The following is a 15,686-nucleotide window of genomic DNA, read 5'->3' on the forward strand; positions in this document are numbered from 1 at the left end:
CCAAATTACTCCACGTCAGTCCTGTAATTTTTCTGCAAATTTTTATATGTTTGAGGAGGATGCTTTAGCATATAATTGTGGTGAAATTAGGCTTGGCAAGGGATTACAGCAGCTGCAGAATCTCTTTGCTGGGCTAAGCATGTGATCCAAATCTTCTAAAAGATGCTTTAACGTGCCAAGATCAATACCAGAGGGGTAAAGCTTAGAACAAATGGGCTACAAAGGACAAATTCTGCTGGGTAAATCAGTCTGGTAGTGACACACTAGTGATGTCACAGCTGGTAATGGCAATTTGAACAGCCAAAGCAAGCCAGGATGTGGCAGCCACACAGAGACAGGACTCCAAGGGCTGGCAGTGACTGTGACCTCTGAAGAGACTGCTGGGAGACACAAGTTTGGTTTAGGGACATGGACTCTACTCTCCACCCTGACTGATAATCAAAAGAACCAGACAGGCAACAAGAAGATGAGTCTGTGCCTTGAAACCTGGTGAATCAAAAATTTAACTTAATTCCATAAAACCTTGATTTTGACATCTGCCACAGGGGCAAGACTCTTTTCTTTACATTGCTTTTGACAGAGACTCTGAACTGCTGTGGCACCATACTGTGAGCAGTAACAAAGCCAAAGTATTCCTGGTTAATGAATGGCCTCTAGTCACTGAAGAGAATGGGCCATGAGCTATATACAGATTAAAATTATACCTTATACCTCTCACAGTTTAACAAATGTAACCAGACATTGCTGTGAATTTGTTTTCTTTTATATTAGGAAGTGCCAGTTCTTTGGAATCCTTACCATAGAACCAACTTTGGTAAAGGTTAGTTGAGAGGCTGGAACTTTAGTCAGAGTAAGTTTCGAGGGTACTAACTGGCATATAACACCAACACACCACCTCAACAACCAGTTAAAATCCTTGCTTTGCTGTTCTGCTCCCTCTGAAAATGCTCAACAGTGGGCTGGAAGTTTGCTGAGCACCATGGAATGAATGGTAAACCTGCTTATCAGGTCACTCTCTAGCATACAGGGAACTCATGGTCATATCCTTGAACTAAACTGAAAGTCTGCTCTAAGTTTTAGACACGTGCCCTTTTTCTCCTGAAGTTTCACAGTTATTTCCTTGGAAAGGAGGTGGTTTAATAAAGAAACTATTTCCCACATAACTGTAACTTCCACATTTCGTTGCGATGTGTTTAAAACTGGAACACGAAAAACTAGGGGCATGTTTAAGTAAAAGGCTTATTGTAAGAAAGAGAGAAAACCTTTCCATTTAAGATTAATCCAAGACACTATTTACTGTAAAAGTCACAACAGTGTACGATAGCCAAGCAGTAACAGCATGCACCCCCTCCCTTTTGGAAAGGAAAACTTACCAAAAGACTTTCTTCAAATGTGCATGTAAAGAGACACGAAGACAAATTATAGAAAAAGGTACCCATTTATTCAAGGTATGACAAGGATATTTACAGTATTCATTTGCTCAGAATAAGATCCATCCTCATGAGTTTTAAAGCAGCGATTATAAATTACATTTAAAAGGGGAAACGTTCCAAGCATGTTTCTGTTAGAGATATTTTTACAAGGACAGAAACACTTTAAGGCTAAGTTGTTTTGACCTTTGCTGCCACCCACATTTATCTTGGCAAAACCGTCTCAAAGACAACATTACCTTGAGGGATAAAGACTATGCTAAATTCAACATACAATTCTGTTCCCTCGGACACTTTTCACAACAGTTCACGTGTGACAAAAAAATTGACTTTTGATTTAAAACAATGACTCAATTATAAGTGAGATGACCTGCCTATATCCTGGATTTTCAGAGAGCTAAAACATCATACACAGTAACACATTAATCACCTCAGAAATACATCATCAGCTTCCCTGTTGATGAAGGTACTTCAGCTCACCAAGCAATTTGCTGCCAGCCAGGGCTCCATAGTCATGTGGTGCAATCCACCTTTCCCATCACATTATTTTTTGAGAGACAAGAACAAAACTTCCAGCTGACTTCTAAAGTAGATGATGAACTCTGCTTTAAGCAGCACTTGGTTCCCACAGCACAGACTAGTGCCCTACCAGAACAAACGGGATGAATTTGCTAAGCTGCTGTAGTGTTATTCTGTAGTCACTGTAACACACAACAGATCTACAGGAGCAGTCAAAATTGGGTTATCTAAAATGGTTTATCTCTTGAGGTAGAGCCCACAAATCATATTTAGTCCTGTCTGTAAACTATACCACACATGCCATCAGGCAAATATAGCCATTTTTGGTTATTTACAGAATTAACCCACTGATTTTTTCAGATGTCATTCACTGTAAATATAACAGCTTTTTCTTTTTTTTACTGAATAATTTTGTGCCTGTTTGAGAAGGAAGCAAATTTAATATTGACAGTAGTGGATTGTAGCCATTTATATGGTTTGTAATGAAAATAAAAAGTCATACAAACAAACTGCAGAGCAACATTCAAAAGAGTTGATATATGAGGATTCTTTTTAAGTTAAAGTTATTTTGGAAAATTTCAATTTTAACTGCACAATAAAGCAAAAAAAAACCACCAAAAAACCAGTCATTAGACCTGTAAGGCTACATAGCTACTTGAAATACTACTCTGGGGTAATTTGTTTTAGGATTAAGTTTGAAAAGACAGTGAAACAACAGAAACTCCCAAGGCCTATAGAAGTACAATTCACTGAGCAATCCTGGTTTCTTAGGTGAGGACACCACATAACTAAGTCTATTGAAAGTGCACAACGTTAACATTCCAATGGCCTATTGAAAGTGCACAATTAACATTCCGATGACCCGTGCATTAGTAGGGGACATTTATTCCAGGTTAGCCAAGAATCCTCTGTAACAGCAAAGCTGTTGCTGTGATGGATAGAAGTTTTAAGTTATTTGAAGATAACCCAAGTGAAAAGCTACAAATACATGGAGATTGGCACTTGACCTTTAGTCGGTCCCAGTTGCTCAGTTTTCTCCCCAGAGACTCACGTACACAGAACTTTAAGTTTCCATTTTATTACTGTAAAAAATAAAGTCAATGTGTAGTTCCAGAGTAAACAAAGAAACCTTAGTTTCAAACTGTTTAAAAACAAAGGTCCAAATTCTGATAAGTTACATTTCACAGGGTTCACATCAGCACCTCAGCCTAATGCATTTTTTTGTGAACTAAGCATATCTTACACAGTTTTCATGTTACTGACAAGGGGCTACATTCTCCTCTGGATGCACATGTAACATGACTCACGGAGAACAACCTGGAGGGAATGCAAACCAGTTTCCACAGTTCCCTATTGAGTTCTACGTGTTCAGAACCAACATTTAAGACCGAAGTTATTAAAGATTGACCTTTTGCATATTCCGAAACGGAAGGCAAATACAATCAACTAACATTTGGCTTTGAAACATTAAGATAACAATGTTTTATTTCAGCCACATATTTACAAAAATGTTTGTAACAGGACTGCGTAGGGTTTCCTTTTTATTGTCATAATACACTTATAGATGAATAGTCATCTTAACCTTCATGCAAAGACGCATCTCTTGTTACACAAGAAGTTTCCTGTTGGATTTTTTGCACTCTGAGGATAGCAAGCAGAGGGTTGGGTAAGTTTGGGTCACCCTTAAAAATGTAGGCCTGTTTGCTCTACTGCACCTTCAAAATAAGGAGGTAAAGCACAGGCACCGTTAATTCCACAAGGGTTCATTGCCTCTAGCATGTTTTCCAAAACCAACAAAAATAGTCTTGAACAGTTGTAACATGGGTTATTCCATGACTTTCACCTCTTCAGTTTACTTCCTGAACTCTGGAGTTACTTTCCTAGAAGCACACTTGCCGAGCTTCTTTTCTAATGTATTTTGTTGACTATACATTTTAAATTAAACTGTTATGTAAAGAACGTAACAAGCTTTTTCCTTTGTACACAACTTAATCTTTGTGCTGAGTATTCTTCAAAAGGATTTTATAAATAATACAGTAAGTTTAGAATCAGTCTTCGGCCCTCTCGTCATTATACCATGTTGTTGCTCTCTCCAACTTTATCTACAAGCTGTAGAAAAGGAGACAAAAAGGTTTTAAGTTGATGAAGTTTACGCACAGTGAAGCTACTCTCAAATATTACTTGCTACTTGCACAGTTAGTATGTGACTGGAAATGAGAGTCAAGTAGTACTCACCGAGGTCTCATGGTTTAGGATTGTGAAAATTAAAAAAATCTTACATTGCAACTGTGTTTCTGCATGACATGTTTGTCTCATATAGACATTAACAGTGCAACATGAAGATGCAACAGAATGAGAAAGGAAATAGAAGAAATGCAGATAACACTGCCAGCTTAATGGTTAAAACAAAACAATACAGTCTCAGCCACACATGCATTAGTAGACCAAGGAAGATATTTCAACTGACCATTACTGTGGATTCTCTTCTGAGCCTACGTAGGCTTTGAATAAAACATTAACAATTATCTTTTTAAAACAAGATTTAACCCCATTATGATCAAATTAAATATGACTAAAAGAGATCAATTGACAAATGAAACACTCAATTGATCATGAATTATGAGCCAGAACTTGGCCTAACTGTGAGACTGGAACAGATGATCTTGAACACTCATTTTTAAAAAACAGCCTATCCATCTAAATAATTCCCCCTATTAATTTTTAGTAGCAGCTATTGAAACTGTTGCTTTCAAAACTAGAGTTAAAAATGCTTGTGTTAAAACATACAGAAATTAGCACAGTAAAAGTAGTTGACTGAAACACCCTAGATTACCATCTTTCTGGCACCAGTTAATTGTCTTCAAATCCCTGATTATTTTGTTAAGAAAATGGAAACCTCCATTTGAAAAAATACAAATTGTAGTAATGGCAAGATGTAGCCTGGTGCAGTAAACCTTAACAAATATACCTGATGAATGATTATGCATCATGAGAGTTTCTGGATTTGCCATACAAGCTGAAACTTAACACTGTACTCTACTGTTTGCTTTTACAGGCCACTTTTTGGAAATACATCCAAACACTGTACAAAGAGAACAGTGTCCTCCTCATCCTATGGGCAAAAGGAGAGGCACAGGGCAGTGGCAGGATTTGCCAATCTGGTCACCCAGGGCCAAGAGTGAAGCAGAAAGAACCCCAGAGTTCCAGGTCACAGTCCAGGGCTCCTCCCACTTCACAACACATAAGCAGAGGCAGCTTCTGAAATGTGTCCTTCTGTTTTTACATCTAGAAGTCTCTCCCTGGGAATGAATGTGATCTGTGTGGTGCAAGCAAGAACTATACAGGAATGCACTCAAAGTCATTGCTCTAAAGTTATATTTGCTTTATTTCTGATGCATTTCTACTGGTGCTGTATGAATGGAATAAAACACAGCAGAAGCTTCAATTGTTGCATGAAGTACTGAACACTTACCGAGCTTATACCAGGTAAATTCAAGAGATATCCAAGAACTGGAACTCTTCTAATAAAGCCAACCACCACAGGAAAGAACCCCCTTCAGGTAAGATAGAAGATTGCATTAGTTGTTGTATTTAGGCAATTCTCATATTGCTATAACATGAAAAAATAACAGGTAGCTTTTAAACCAATTAATCTTGGAGCTTGTTAGCAGCTCACTAGTTTACCAAATATATCAACAGACATTCAGCAAAGAAAGGAGAAAACCAGGAAAGAAACACCTTATTTTTAAACTGACTTAATTTCCTTCATAGCTGGCAATGCTCAGTCAGCTCATGAAAAAATAACTCAGGAGAGAATACCCAACTTATGTCAACAAAACTGATGCTCCCCACTGATTCCTCAAAATTACCATACATGTTTTGAGATAATTTCTTTTTCCATCATAGGGAATACATTCTTGCAAGACCCGATATAAAAACAACTGAAGTTAGTTCTGAGTAATTAAAAGCATATTTGGTACTCTTTACATTAACTGAAGAAAATAAAGCATGACAGAGTTGCGTATTCAATTATTTCCCAGATTTATATAAAGTTAGAGGTTTGAATCATGGTGCCTGTCATAGGGTAGGCCTTGCACTGTCCACTTTGTCTCTGCAGCAGGAAAACAGATTTCCTATGGCAGTGTCTCGGCTGTTTGCAGCCAACTGCAGCAGCTCAGCTGGGGGTGGCATTCCCACTGATCCCGTGGTGAGCGATACATTCCCTGAGTACAGTAAGGACTAACGTGCAGTGAGACCTCAGCCACAGTGAAGCAGTGAAGGTTGACAAGTCATCATCCTCTTCACCACACTGCTTAAAAATATTTTGTTGGGTAATATCAACACCAAAAAGTTTTTCTTGGAGATTTTCTCGTTTTGAAGATTGGATCATTTCAGTGGGCCAGCAAATTGTGATGCAGGGCACACAAACCACTTGTAGCGGACAGAAACAGCTGGTGTGGCCAAGAATAAGGAATAGTCAGTACAGGAAGGATAATGATGTTAGCCATAACTCTGGCTGCCTGTAATCTGAACAAGGCTCCAAAAGCAGCTTAGATCACAAGAGAAACTGTCCCATAATAGCCAGGGAAGTTTCTGCTATGCAACCAAGCAACAGGATCCTGAGGGATCGGATAAAATTATGGAAAGGTTCCATTTGTAATTTCTTCAGAAGGGGACAAGTTGCTGAAAACACCTGAACATGACTGAAGCAAAACAAAAAGTTTTGTTTGAAGTAGTTACCAGCCAACCTTGAGGCAAGGGATTCAGATTCTAACAACTATTAAGCACTAGAAAAGACGGTCATAGAATCAAAATCATTAAGGTTGGAAGAGACCCTGAAGATCACCGAGTCCAACCACTGGTCTCCAATGGTCTTGAGATGTTTTGAATCCAGATCAGATAAACATTCCCACCTGGAATTATCTATCCCTTGTTGATACTCTTCAGAGTAAGGGATACTTCCAGTGAACTAGAGATAACTACTGACCTCTTATAAACCCTCCAACATTATTTTACCCTGTAGCCCCTGGCTAGCACCACTAGATAATCCATAACCCTACCTGCCTAGACATTGTAATTTATAATTCTTTTGAGATCCATTAAAAGGAGGGTGTTTCGTTGGAAACACACTCTACTTGCTTTGTACTGGCTGATTAAACCCAAGTGCTACGTGCAAGAAGTGACAATGTATTCAGTGAAATACTGTGATTATCAAAGCACTTGCAGTGAGAGAATTCAGAGTAACACACAGTAGAATAAGAAACATATATTAAACACGCAAAATTCATTTTCTGAAATCTCACTGTCTTCAGTAGGAGCCAAGTTAAGACTTTTTTTTAAAAAAAAATTAATCTAAACTAAATAGAAGATCAGCAAACAATTTTACTGAGTGCAAAAAGAACACCATGAGAACAGTGGTCTGACTTTGGTTAACAGCAACTGTATTATTTAGCCAGTTGCTGAATATTCCAGGGTCTGTTACTCAATCAATAAGCACTAGTGAAACAGTCTTCATCTGGACAGAAGTCCAAGAACAACTAAAAGCCTCCCTTTTTACTTAGCATATTCTGTGCTTTGTTCTGTAGTGAGTACAGAAGTTCAACCATGGAAATAAAGATAAAAATACAGATATGTATGCCAGTTGTAACAAGTCAAATTCTTTCACCATTACAGTTGCATTTATGAAGAACTTAAATGACACATTGTGAAAGTTACAACATGTATCAAGTTTGCTGTTAAAAAAATTAGAATTTCCATTTTTTCCTTAACTCAGTTGAGAGATGACACTTAACCAAACCAGCAGTTTTGACTCTATTAGGGCACAAGTGTAATGAAACATGACAGAAAACATCTTTCCACTGGGCTGCCATAGTAATGAAATGGTTACAAACCTAAGGATGGCAGCAACCAAGTATTTTGCCACGTTTGTTAAAGAAAAGAATAAACTCCCCACCAAAAAAAAATACCAAGTATCTGCTTTTTGTATGAGGAAATATTTAAACTTTGAACTGCTAACAATTTGGGTTCCCAGCTTTACAATTCTTTGGTCAGACATCAACTGAACAAAGTCAGTTTAGCATATGCCTCACAAACATTAGCAGATTTGAGTCTTGGAAAAATATTTATCAACTTTCCACCTCTAGCAAATGTAAATTAACAACTTCATTTAAAATCTGTCAAAACAAACATTTAAAGGATGCTGCTTTGTCAACTGTAACACAGAAGCACTATATGAATACATTTATTCCTAGATACACCAACACAGAAAGTTATTTTGAAACAGGACTTACCTGAATAATAGGAAGAACCCATAAATTTCAAGGATCATTCCTATTAAAGGCCAGCCAATGAGAACTATGAGCACACCACCCAGGAAGAAGCCTGTTGCTTTCATTTTGTGTTTTTGAAAGAAGAATCTAAACGTTCTTTCTAAACCGATAACAAAAGACAAGCCAGCCACAAATAAAACCTGGAAAAGACCAAAGAAAGAAAATAGCTAATTACGTCCCCAAGTTTAGGATGTAAATATATATATGTTTTACAAAATTAGACTACATTTCTTGCACCAATTCTTTTAATACCAGAAGACAGATGGTGAGAATGAATTTACTATTGATTTTCTTTTTGTAAAGTCCATCTTATAGCATTTGTAGCTCTCAGCTGCTTAAAAAGTGAAGAGTCTACCTTTGTGGTCTCTGACAAACACACTCAAGACAAAAGACCTACTGACAACAGTTACATCCTGTCACATAAGTACAATCATTACCACAAGTGGTGCTGAAGCTTAGTACCACTGACAGGAAAGGTTCCTTAAAACTAAGAACATAAAAGCACCTCTGTTCTGTAGCATTGACATCTTCAACAGCTTGGACTGATCCACCTCATAGTGCAAAGGCAAAAAAGGAAAACAGCTGAACAGCATTATCAGTTGTTTTGGGATTTTTAACTGTGTAGAGTCTTTCTACTGTTTATTTGTTCCAGTATAGACTGAACACTATCACTCTTGTGCCAACTAGTTAGAACTATTTGTAGTGTCCTGCAGGAACAGGACTTGAAATTATTTCAGCTTTTAAGCACAAATCTAGGCAACATTTTTTCTCAGAAAGTGATAGTATCTCAGATTTTATTATGGATTATAGATGAAGTTTAAGTTTATATTATTTAATAAATCACTTTTTTATCAACTCCTGCCCTTCCTAACTTCTTTTAAAAAACCCCAAAAGAACCTTTCTGCAAGGATACAGTACCTTTTCTTGCATTATCTTTGGTTACCACATAGCCTGCCTTTGGCTCTTCCTACCTATGTTTTCATCATTTTCCCTAAACAGGATCTTGTATTTCCACCTTACATTAGGAAAAGAAAAAAATAACAATTATTTTATTTTTTACTCTTCCACTACACACTTGATAGATGGTTCATAGCAATGCTTCAGCTAACGCACCCAAAGTCAGATACACAATTTCCTATTTCCCTTCAGTGAATCTCAGTATTTGACTCAGAATGAACCTAATCAGTTTTGCCTGCAGACTTTTAGGCATCAGCAAAAGAGGGGGTGAACATCTACCAGGCTGTTCTTGGGCTGGCTGGTGAAGCTGAGAACAGCAGAGGCACAGAGATTAATTATCACATGCAGAAAACACCCTGTCATTTTATATTTGCTTTGGATTGGGAATTTTGTGTACCAGACCTAGGATTTATTTTCTGTGCTGCTTTATGCAACAACTTTGACTTGGTAAAAGCTGAAGATATTAAATCTCTCTATTATGAAGGCTCTTCTAAACCCAAACTACCAGTAATTCATACTTCTTTCTTTCCTTAAAAAGCACAGCACAGCTACATTTGCCAGCACACAGAGAACACATCGCTATTCTTATCCAAATATATACTTAAAATTGACAGTTATCTTACAAGATCACAAAAAAGCGCCTCAGTAATGACAGCCAATCTAAAAACCACATTTGCAGCAGCACAACAACTGTGGAACAAGCTGCTTCTTGTCTAACCAACATCCCTCAGGCCTGACCCAAGGTATGATATTTAGATCAGTGTGAGCTGTTCTAACTTCAATCAGGAAAAATGATTCACTCACATCATCCAGCATAACTCTTCCTTTATACCAAATTCACCACAGCAGTTCTTGTGATCCAGCTCTGAACTGATAACAGACTGTTCTATTTTTAGTTCATCTTTAATATATCACATATTTAATTCTAAGGACTGCAGAGAAGGCACTTACATTTCCAATAGCCAAAAGAGCTTTGTCAAAGAAGAGTATCATTCCAAAGAAGAGAAAAAACACTCCAAAGCCTGTTAGTCCCATTCCAATCTCTGAAAAAAAGAAACAAATTTAGGCATGTAACAAAACATGGTACCAGGAAAAAGTCATGCATAAAAATTGTGAACAAACTTAGGATGTCCAATATAAAGATATTTTAAATTTAAATGCTTTCCCGAGGGTACAAATATAGTAAGTCTTGTAGACATCAATTAATTCAAAACCAGAGAGATCTTTGGAAGCTGCTTATCAAAAAAGTCCATATTTGGAACCATACACTGAAATTGAATGCAATCAAAAATCATGCATACATTCATATGGCAAAGACATCCCTTTTGATTTGTTGCTGGTGTGGAGAAAAGGACTGTTTTGTAAAGAGACAACAAAACTTTGTTTTCTGTTTCCAGTTCTTATCCCATTATCTTTACCCAGTAAGGTAAGTACCCTGGTCTTTTCCATCCTCCTGAGACTTCACATTCCACCTCCCATAACCTTGCACAGCAGTCCCACTCCCCCCAGCTTCTGGATGGAACACAACTCAGATGAATCTGCAGGATTTTTCCAAGTTACACTTGTGCTGACAGCTACCAAACACTAGCCTGGGTCTCCAGACAGTTGCCAGTTTTCACAAAACTAGTAGATTAACTAAATATTGAGGGATTAATGTTCAATTATCATCTTCATGTTTCTTATTTCATTTTCCATAATTAAATGTTAGATTTTGATAAGATACATTATCTCTAGACTACTAGTGCTGCATAACAGTTTAATTTTATGTGATCTTACCACGCAGATTTAACTACCTTTTGTAGTTAATGTCTTGTGGTGGTCTGGGCAGTGCTGGGTTAACAGCTGGACTTGGTGCTCCTAAAAGTTTTTTCTAACCTAAAAAATTCTATGATCTTTGAGTTTTGTAAAAGTTGCTCAAGAAATACTGAGAAGGCAAGAGAGTAGAATGGAAGGTTTGTGTGAAAAACTGGACTAGAAGTGTGAAACTATGATTAGAATTACCACTTGACAATAGCCTCTAAGGTATCTTGAAGACCATACTTAGAAATACATCCTGCTTTCAATTTTAAACCTCTAAATCCTTCCTTTTGACTCTCACACAGACTGAATGGGAGAGAAAAACCTTTTGCAACACGGCTGCAAAAATCTTTGCATCTATCCATGCACTCACCCTTATATTATTGCTATCCCTGGGACCAGAGAATTTAGAAACCTTCAGAATACATAAATTCTATACCAGCCCTAATACCACAGACAGGTTGGCAGCCCAGGGTGTTTGTATATATATGTATTTGGAAGTTCCAAGTAGTTTTGCATAGTCTATCCTGAAACACAAAAAAAACCCCCACCCACAGTGTCACAGCCTTCCCTGCTACTGTTGGCCAGAGCTACCTAAATATATTTTAATTACACTTTGGACTGCAATTGTAGATTGAATTGATTGTTTGCTTGAAGAGCTCAGGAGCAAAGGAGGATCATTCTGCCTGTTTCAGAACTTCCATTTAGCTATTGCAAATAAATTTCCAAACAACTCAAAGAGGTTTGTTACAGCAACATTCCACTTCCCAGACTCCTGCAAGGGCTCAGCTTTCAGCAAGGCTGCAGGGCACGTGATGTTAAAACTGTAGCTCTACATTATCTCATGCCACTTTAGTGTTACTATGAGCATTTTAACAACCCACAATTAAAACCACTAAGTAACCTGCCACAATCAATTTACTGCAGAGGTTCTCAGCGCTGGTTTACAACGAGAAACAGAATTGCAAACTGTATTTTCAACGGATCTGCTGACTGAAGGCAATAAAACAATTGCAATCTGCCCTTTTCTCCAGTACTCTTTGCTTCAGAAGAGCAGAAACAGTCTGTATTCTGGAAGGGAAACACTTGGAGGCAGGACTCAAAGGCATGAGCAGCTGCCAGAAAGACAAATATGCAGCCACGGGAAGTGAGCATTCATTCCTCCCGCAGACACAGCACAAGGTATGGATCTGGCAGGGAGGCAGAGGCCAACTCCCAACAGCTGCTGCAATCACCACTCTGACACTTCTGTAATCACTTCTGCTACAATGGATTCACATTCACTTTAGCAGCCACCCATATTCTCTAGTTAGTGGAGGGAAAGGGGAAAAAAAGGAACACCGTTGTCATTGTCCCAAAATAACTGTTGGAAGATGATGAATGGTCCAGGACTATTATTCTCTGTTGCTAATATCTCAGCAGAAGGTATTAGTGACTTGATTCATATCAGAATGTGGAATTATATTCGACTAATGTTCTCAGAGGAATTAAAAAAAAAAAAAAGGGCTGGCATTTTGTATAAAATCTTTTCAACAACAGATTATGAATATTTATAGAGGGAGCAAACTATTTTTAAATGCATTCTCCTGTGCCAGAAGAGCTTTCCCACATTAGTCAAATACAACATTTTAATGCCTAGAACTGCAGACACATAAACTAGCCAGGTTGCATTTACCCTGTTTTTTTTTTTTTTAATTTATTTTTAATTATTATGATTTCATGAGAGGAGTGAGCAAAACTTCATCAATGTTTCTGCACAAATCCCATAAGCCGTGCAAGAGAACTGCAGCACTGTGTCAAAACAGCTTAGTAAATATTAAGACTTAAAATTAAGCTACATTGCTTGTGAAAGTTCGGGGCAGGTAATGCACATTCTCTGCCTTTTGAGCACAAAATAAAATGGAAATGTGCACTACAGGCTCTCAGAAAACAAAAAATTACTGGAGTTTACAAATTATGAAAAGTTTCAATCTTTATCATTTTGCTAGCAGCATTTTTTAGTATTGAAAACTGAATTTGCTAGGAGAAAAACTAAGTGCACTCTTTTGCAGTTACTGCTGGTTTATAACACCGTTCAATACACTGCTTAAAAATTATGCCCTAGACTGCAGCTGCAAATTTAATTTTCCAAGCATCAACCAATGCAGTGGTTCTCTTCAGGTATTTGACACACTACTCCACCAGTGACTCTATGGTTAATTTTATATTTTTAAAGACAGAAGTGAGTTTAAAAATGCCTGATGAAAAATCTTCAGAATTTCAGAAAAAAATGTGAAAATAAACCCACATAAACCCCCCTAAACTTCACAGTGTTTTATTTACTGCTCTTGGCTCTGACAGTTAAAGCCTACAGTGGAACTAGATAAGGTCCCAAATGAGGAACTAGGAAACAGTGAATCTCTTCCTGAAGATATTTTTCTTTTTTTTTTCCGCCCAATGAATACTCTGGACAGGTTAGGGAATGAACAAAAGCAAAGCCCACATGGATTTACTCAACTAGAAATCTCAAAAGTAACCCAAAGGGTTAGTACCCATCCCAGTAACAGAGTAACTTGAATTTCTCAAGAAATCACTGACCCTGAATGCTGCTAAGCTTTGCTGCCTGTCTTCATCTTTGGCCTTGACTGGCACTCCAGTACCTCCATTTCCAGTATTCTGCTATCAAACTTAGCTATTTTAACTTTTTTTTCTACATTTTTCACACCCTCCTTCATAACTGATGCTGTGGTGCTTATCAGGCAAACTCCTTTCCTTTTGTGGCAATCAGGCCAGAAATGCATCATGCATGAGATGTTAATTTAAATCAAAGACCTAACAGTCTCCTTTACCTTGCAGCTTAAACTCTCATCACACAATCATCAGGGGTGGAAGGGACCTCTGAAGATCAACTTCCTTGCCAAGGCAGGGTCACCTGGAGCAGGTTTGGAACCCTAAGTGGGTTTGGAATGGCCCCACAGAGGGAGACTCCACACCCTCCCTGGGCAGCCTGTGCCAGGGCTCTGCCACCCTCAGTGTAAAGATGTTCTTCCTCACATTGAGGTGGAACTTCTTGTGGTTTAGTTTATGGCCATTGCTCCTTGTCCTGTTGCTGGGCACCACTGAAAAGGGCCTGGCACCATCCTCTGGCACGATCATCTGGCACCTGCCTCGGAGATATTTATGTGCATTGATGAGATCTCCTGTCAGCCTTCTCCTGACTAAAGAGGCCCAGCTCCTGCAGTCCATCCTCATTAGAGAGATGCTCCAGACCTCTCATCACCTTTGTGGCCTCTGCTGGACCCTTTCCAGCAGCTCCATTTCCCTCTTGCACTGAGGAGCCCAGGCCTTCACACAGCACTCCAGATGTGCCTCACTAGGGCTGAGTGGAGGGGCAGGATCACCTCCCTCGACCTGCTGGCTATGCTCTTCCTGATGCACCCCTGGATCCCTTTGGTTCTCCTGGTTGCAAGGGTACACTTATGAACCTCTTTACTTCGATTTCTTTGTACTTTCCCCTTAAGCATCTCTATTTCCAAGTACTTCTATTCACTGAAAACAAAACTATAGTCATACACAAGTAGCTTTTATTTCCCACTCCAGACTGAGTGTCTGGTCCTCACCTCGTAGCCCCCTCAGTGTCACTTGCAAACACCTGGTGTGATAACAGCACCAGAAATGCAGGGAAGCCACTCGCACCTAATTGTTTCCAGACCACTGACGCCCACAGGGAGGCACACGGGAAGACTCGAGCTACGTGATACTTTTGTTTACCACTCGGCTTTAATTCATTTATTTATAAGGACCGGACAAGGAGTAAAGGGTACAAACTGAAAGCGGGGAAATTCAGGCTGGATATGAGGATGGAATTCTTTATTGTGAGGGTGATGAGGCACTGGCACAGGTCGCCCAGAGAAGCTGTGGCTGCCCCATCCCTGGAAGTGTTTAAAGCCAGCCTGGATGGAGTTTTGAGCAACCTGGTTTAGCGGAGGTGTCCGTGCCCATGGCAGGGGGGTGCAATGAGGTGATCTTTAAGGTCCCTTCCAACCCAAACCTCCTGTGATTCTCACAGCGCTCGCAGCCCGACAAACGCCGACAGCGCTGGTGACAGATCCCTGCCGAGGGGAGGGCCCGGCCCTTCCCTGCATCCCCACATCCCATTCCACCCGCCGCCTTCCCTGCCAGCTCCCGGCACGGCCGCGGCTCCCACAGCGCGGGGGTGCGGCCGGGCGAGCCCCGCCGGCCCGGGCTCATTCCCACCCCGCCGCTGTTCCCGGCGGTGCCCGTGGGATCAGCGGGATCCGCTCCCGGAGCCGCCGCCGCGCACAAAGGGCCCGCCGGGCCCTGCGAGCCCGCCCAGCCCCGCCGCCCGCAACCCGGCCGGGCACCGCCGGCAAAGCTTACTCTGCGTGTCGGACAGGGAGATCATGGTGGCGACGGGAGCGGGAGGAGCGGCACCGGGATCGGCGGGATCGGGATCGGCGGGAGCGGCCACGTCTTCCGGAAACACGCACCCGCCGGGTGAGACGCGCCCGCCCATTGGGCAGGGCCGCCGCCAATCAACGGCCGTCTTGCATCGCCGCGCGGACGCGGCGCCACGCGGTGATTGGCCGAGGGGCGGTGGCGGCGGAAGGGGCGGGGCCCGGGGCGGCTCAGGTGGGACGGGGATGGAGGACCG

The 15,686-nt window shown here is 40.2% G+C and overlaps 1 protein-coding gene across 1 annotated transcript; it reads right to left on the reverse strand.

The window, feature by feature from the left end:
• Nucleotides 1-1,419: 1,419 nt before the first annotated feature.
• Nucleotides 1,420-15,557, reverse strand: GOLT1B (golgi transport 1B). The gene is made up of 5 exons (XM_051785005.1): nucleotides 15,413-15,557; nucleotides 10,187-10,278; nucleotides 8,240-8,418; nucleotides 5,422-5,503; nucleotides 1,420-4,058 (listed from the first exon to the last, which is right to left on the reverse strand). The coding sequence occupies exons 1-5, from the start codon at nucleotides 15,546-15,548 to the stop codon at nucleotides 4,020-4,022; spliced, it is 528 nt and encodes a 175-aa protein (XP_051640965.1). The 5' UTR covers nucleotides 15,549-15,557; the 3' UTR covers nucleotides 1,420-4,019.
• Between the last annotated feature and the right edge of the window lie 129 nt (nucleotides 15,558-15,686).

Source organism: Manacus candei, unplaced genomic scaffold, assembly GCF_025592945.1.
Source record: "Manacus candei isolate 608988 ecotype Guabito, Panama unplaced genomic scaffold, ASM2559294v1 h1tg000018l, whole genome shotgun sequence".
In the NCBI taxonomy this organism is placed as follows: Eukaryota; Metazoa; Chordata; class Aves; order Passeriformes; family Pipridae; genus Manacus; species Manacus candei.

Coding starts and splice junctions, on each gene's coding strand:
- GOLT1B (XM_051785005.1), bottom strand. CDS start 15,548: ATGGGCGGGCGCGTCTCACCCGGCGGGTGCGTGTTTCCGGAAGACGTG. Junction 5,504..8,239: donor GGGTTCTTCCTATTATTCAG/GTAAGTCCTGTT, acceptor TCTTACCTGAAG/GGGGTTCTTTCCTGTGGTGG. Junction 4,059..5,421: donor ATTTACCTGGTATAAGCTCG/GTAAGTGTTCAG, acceptor CCTTTTCTACAG/CTTGTAGATAAAGTTGGAGA.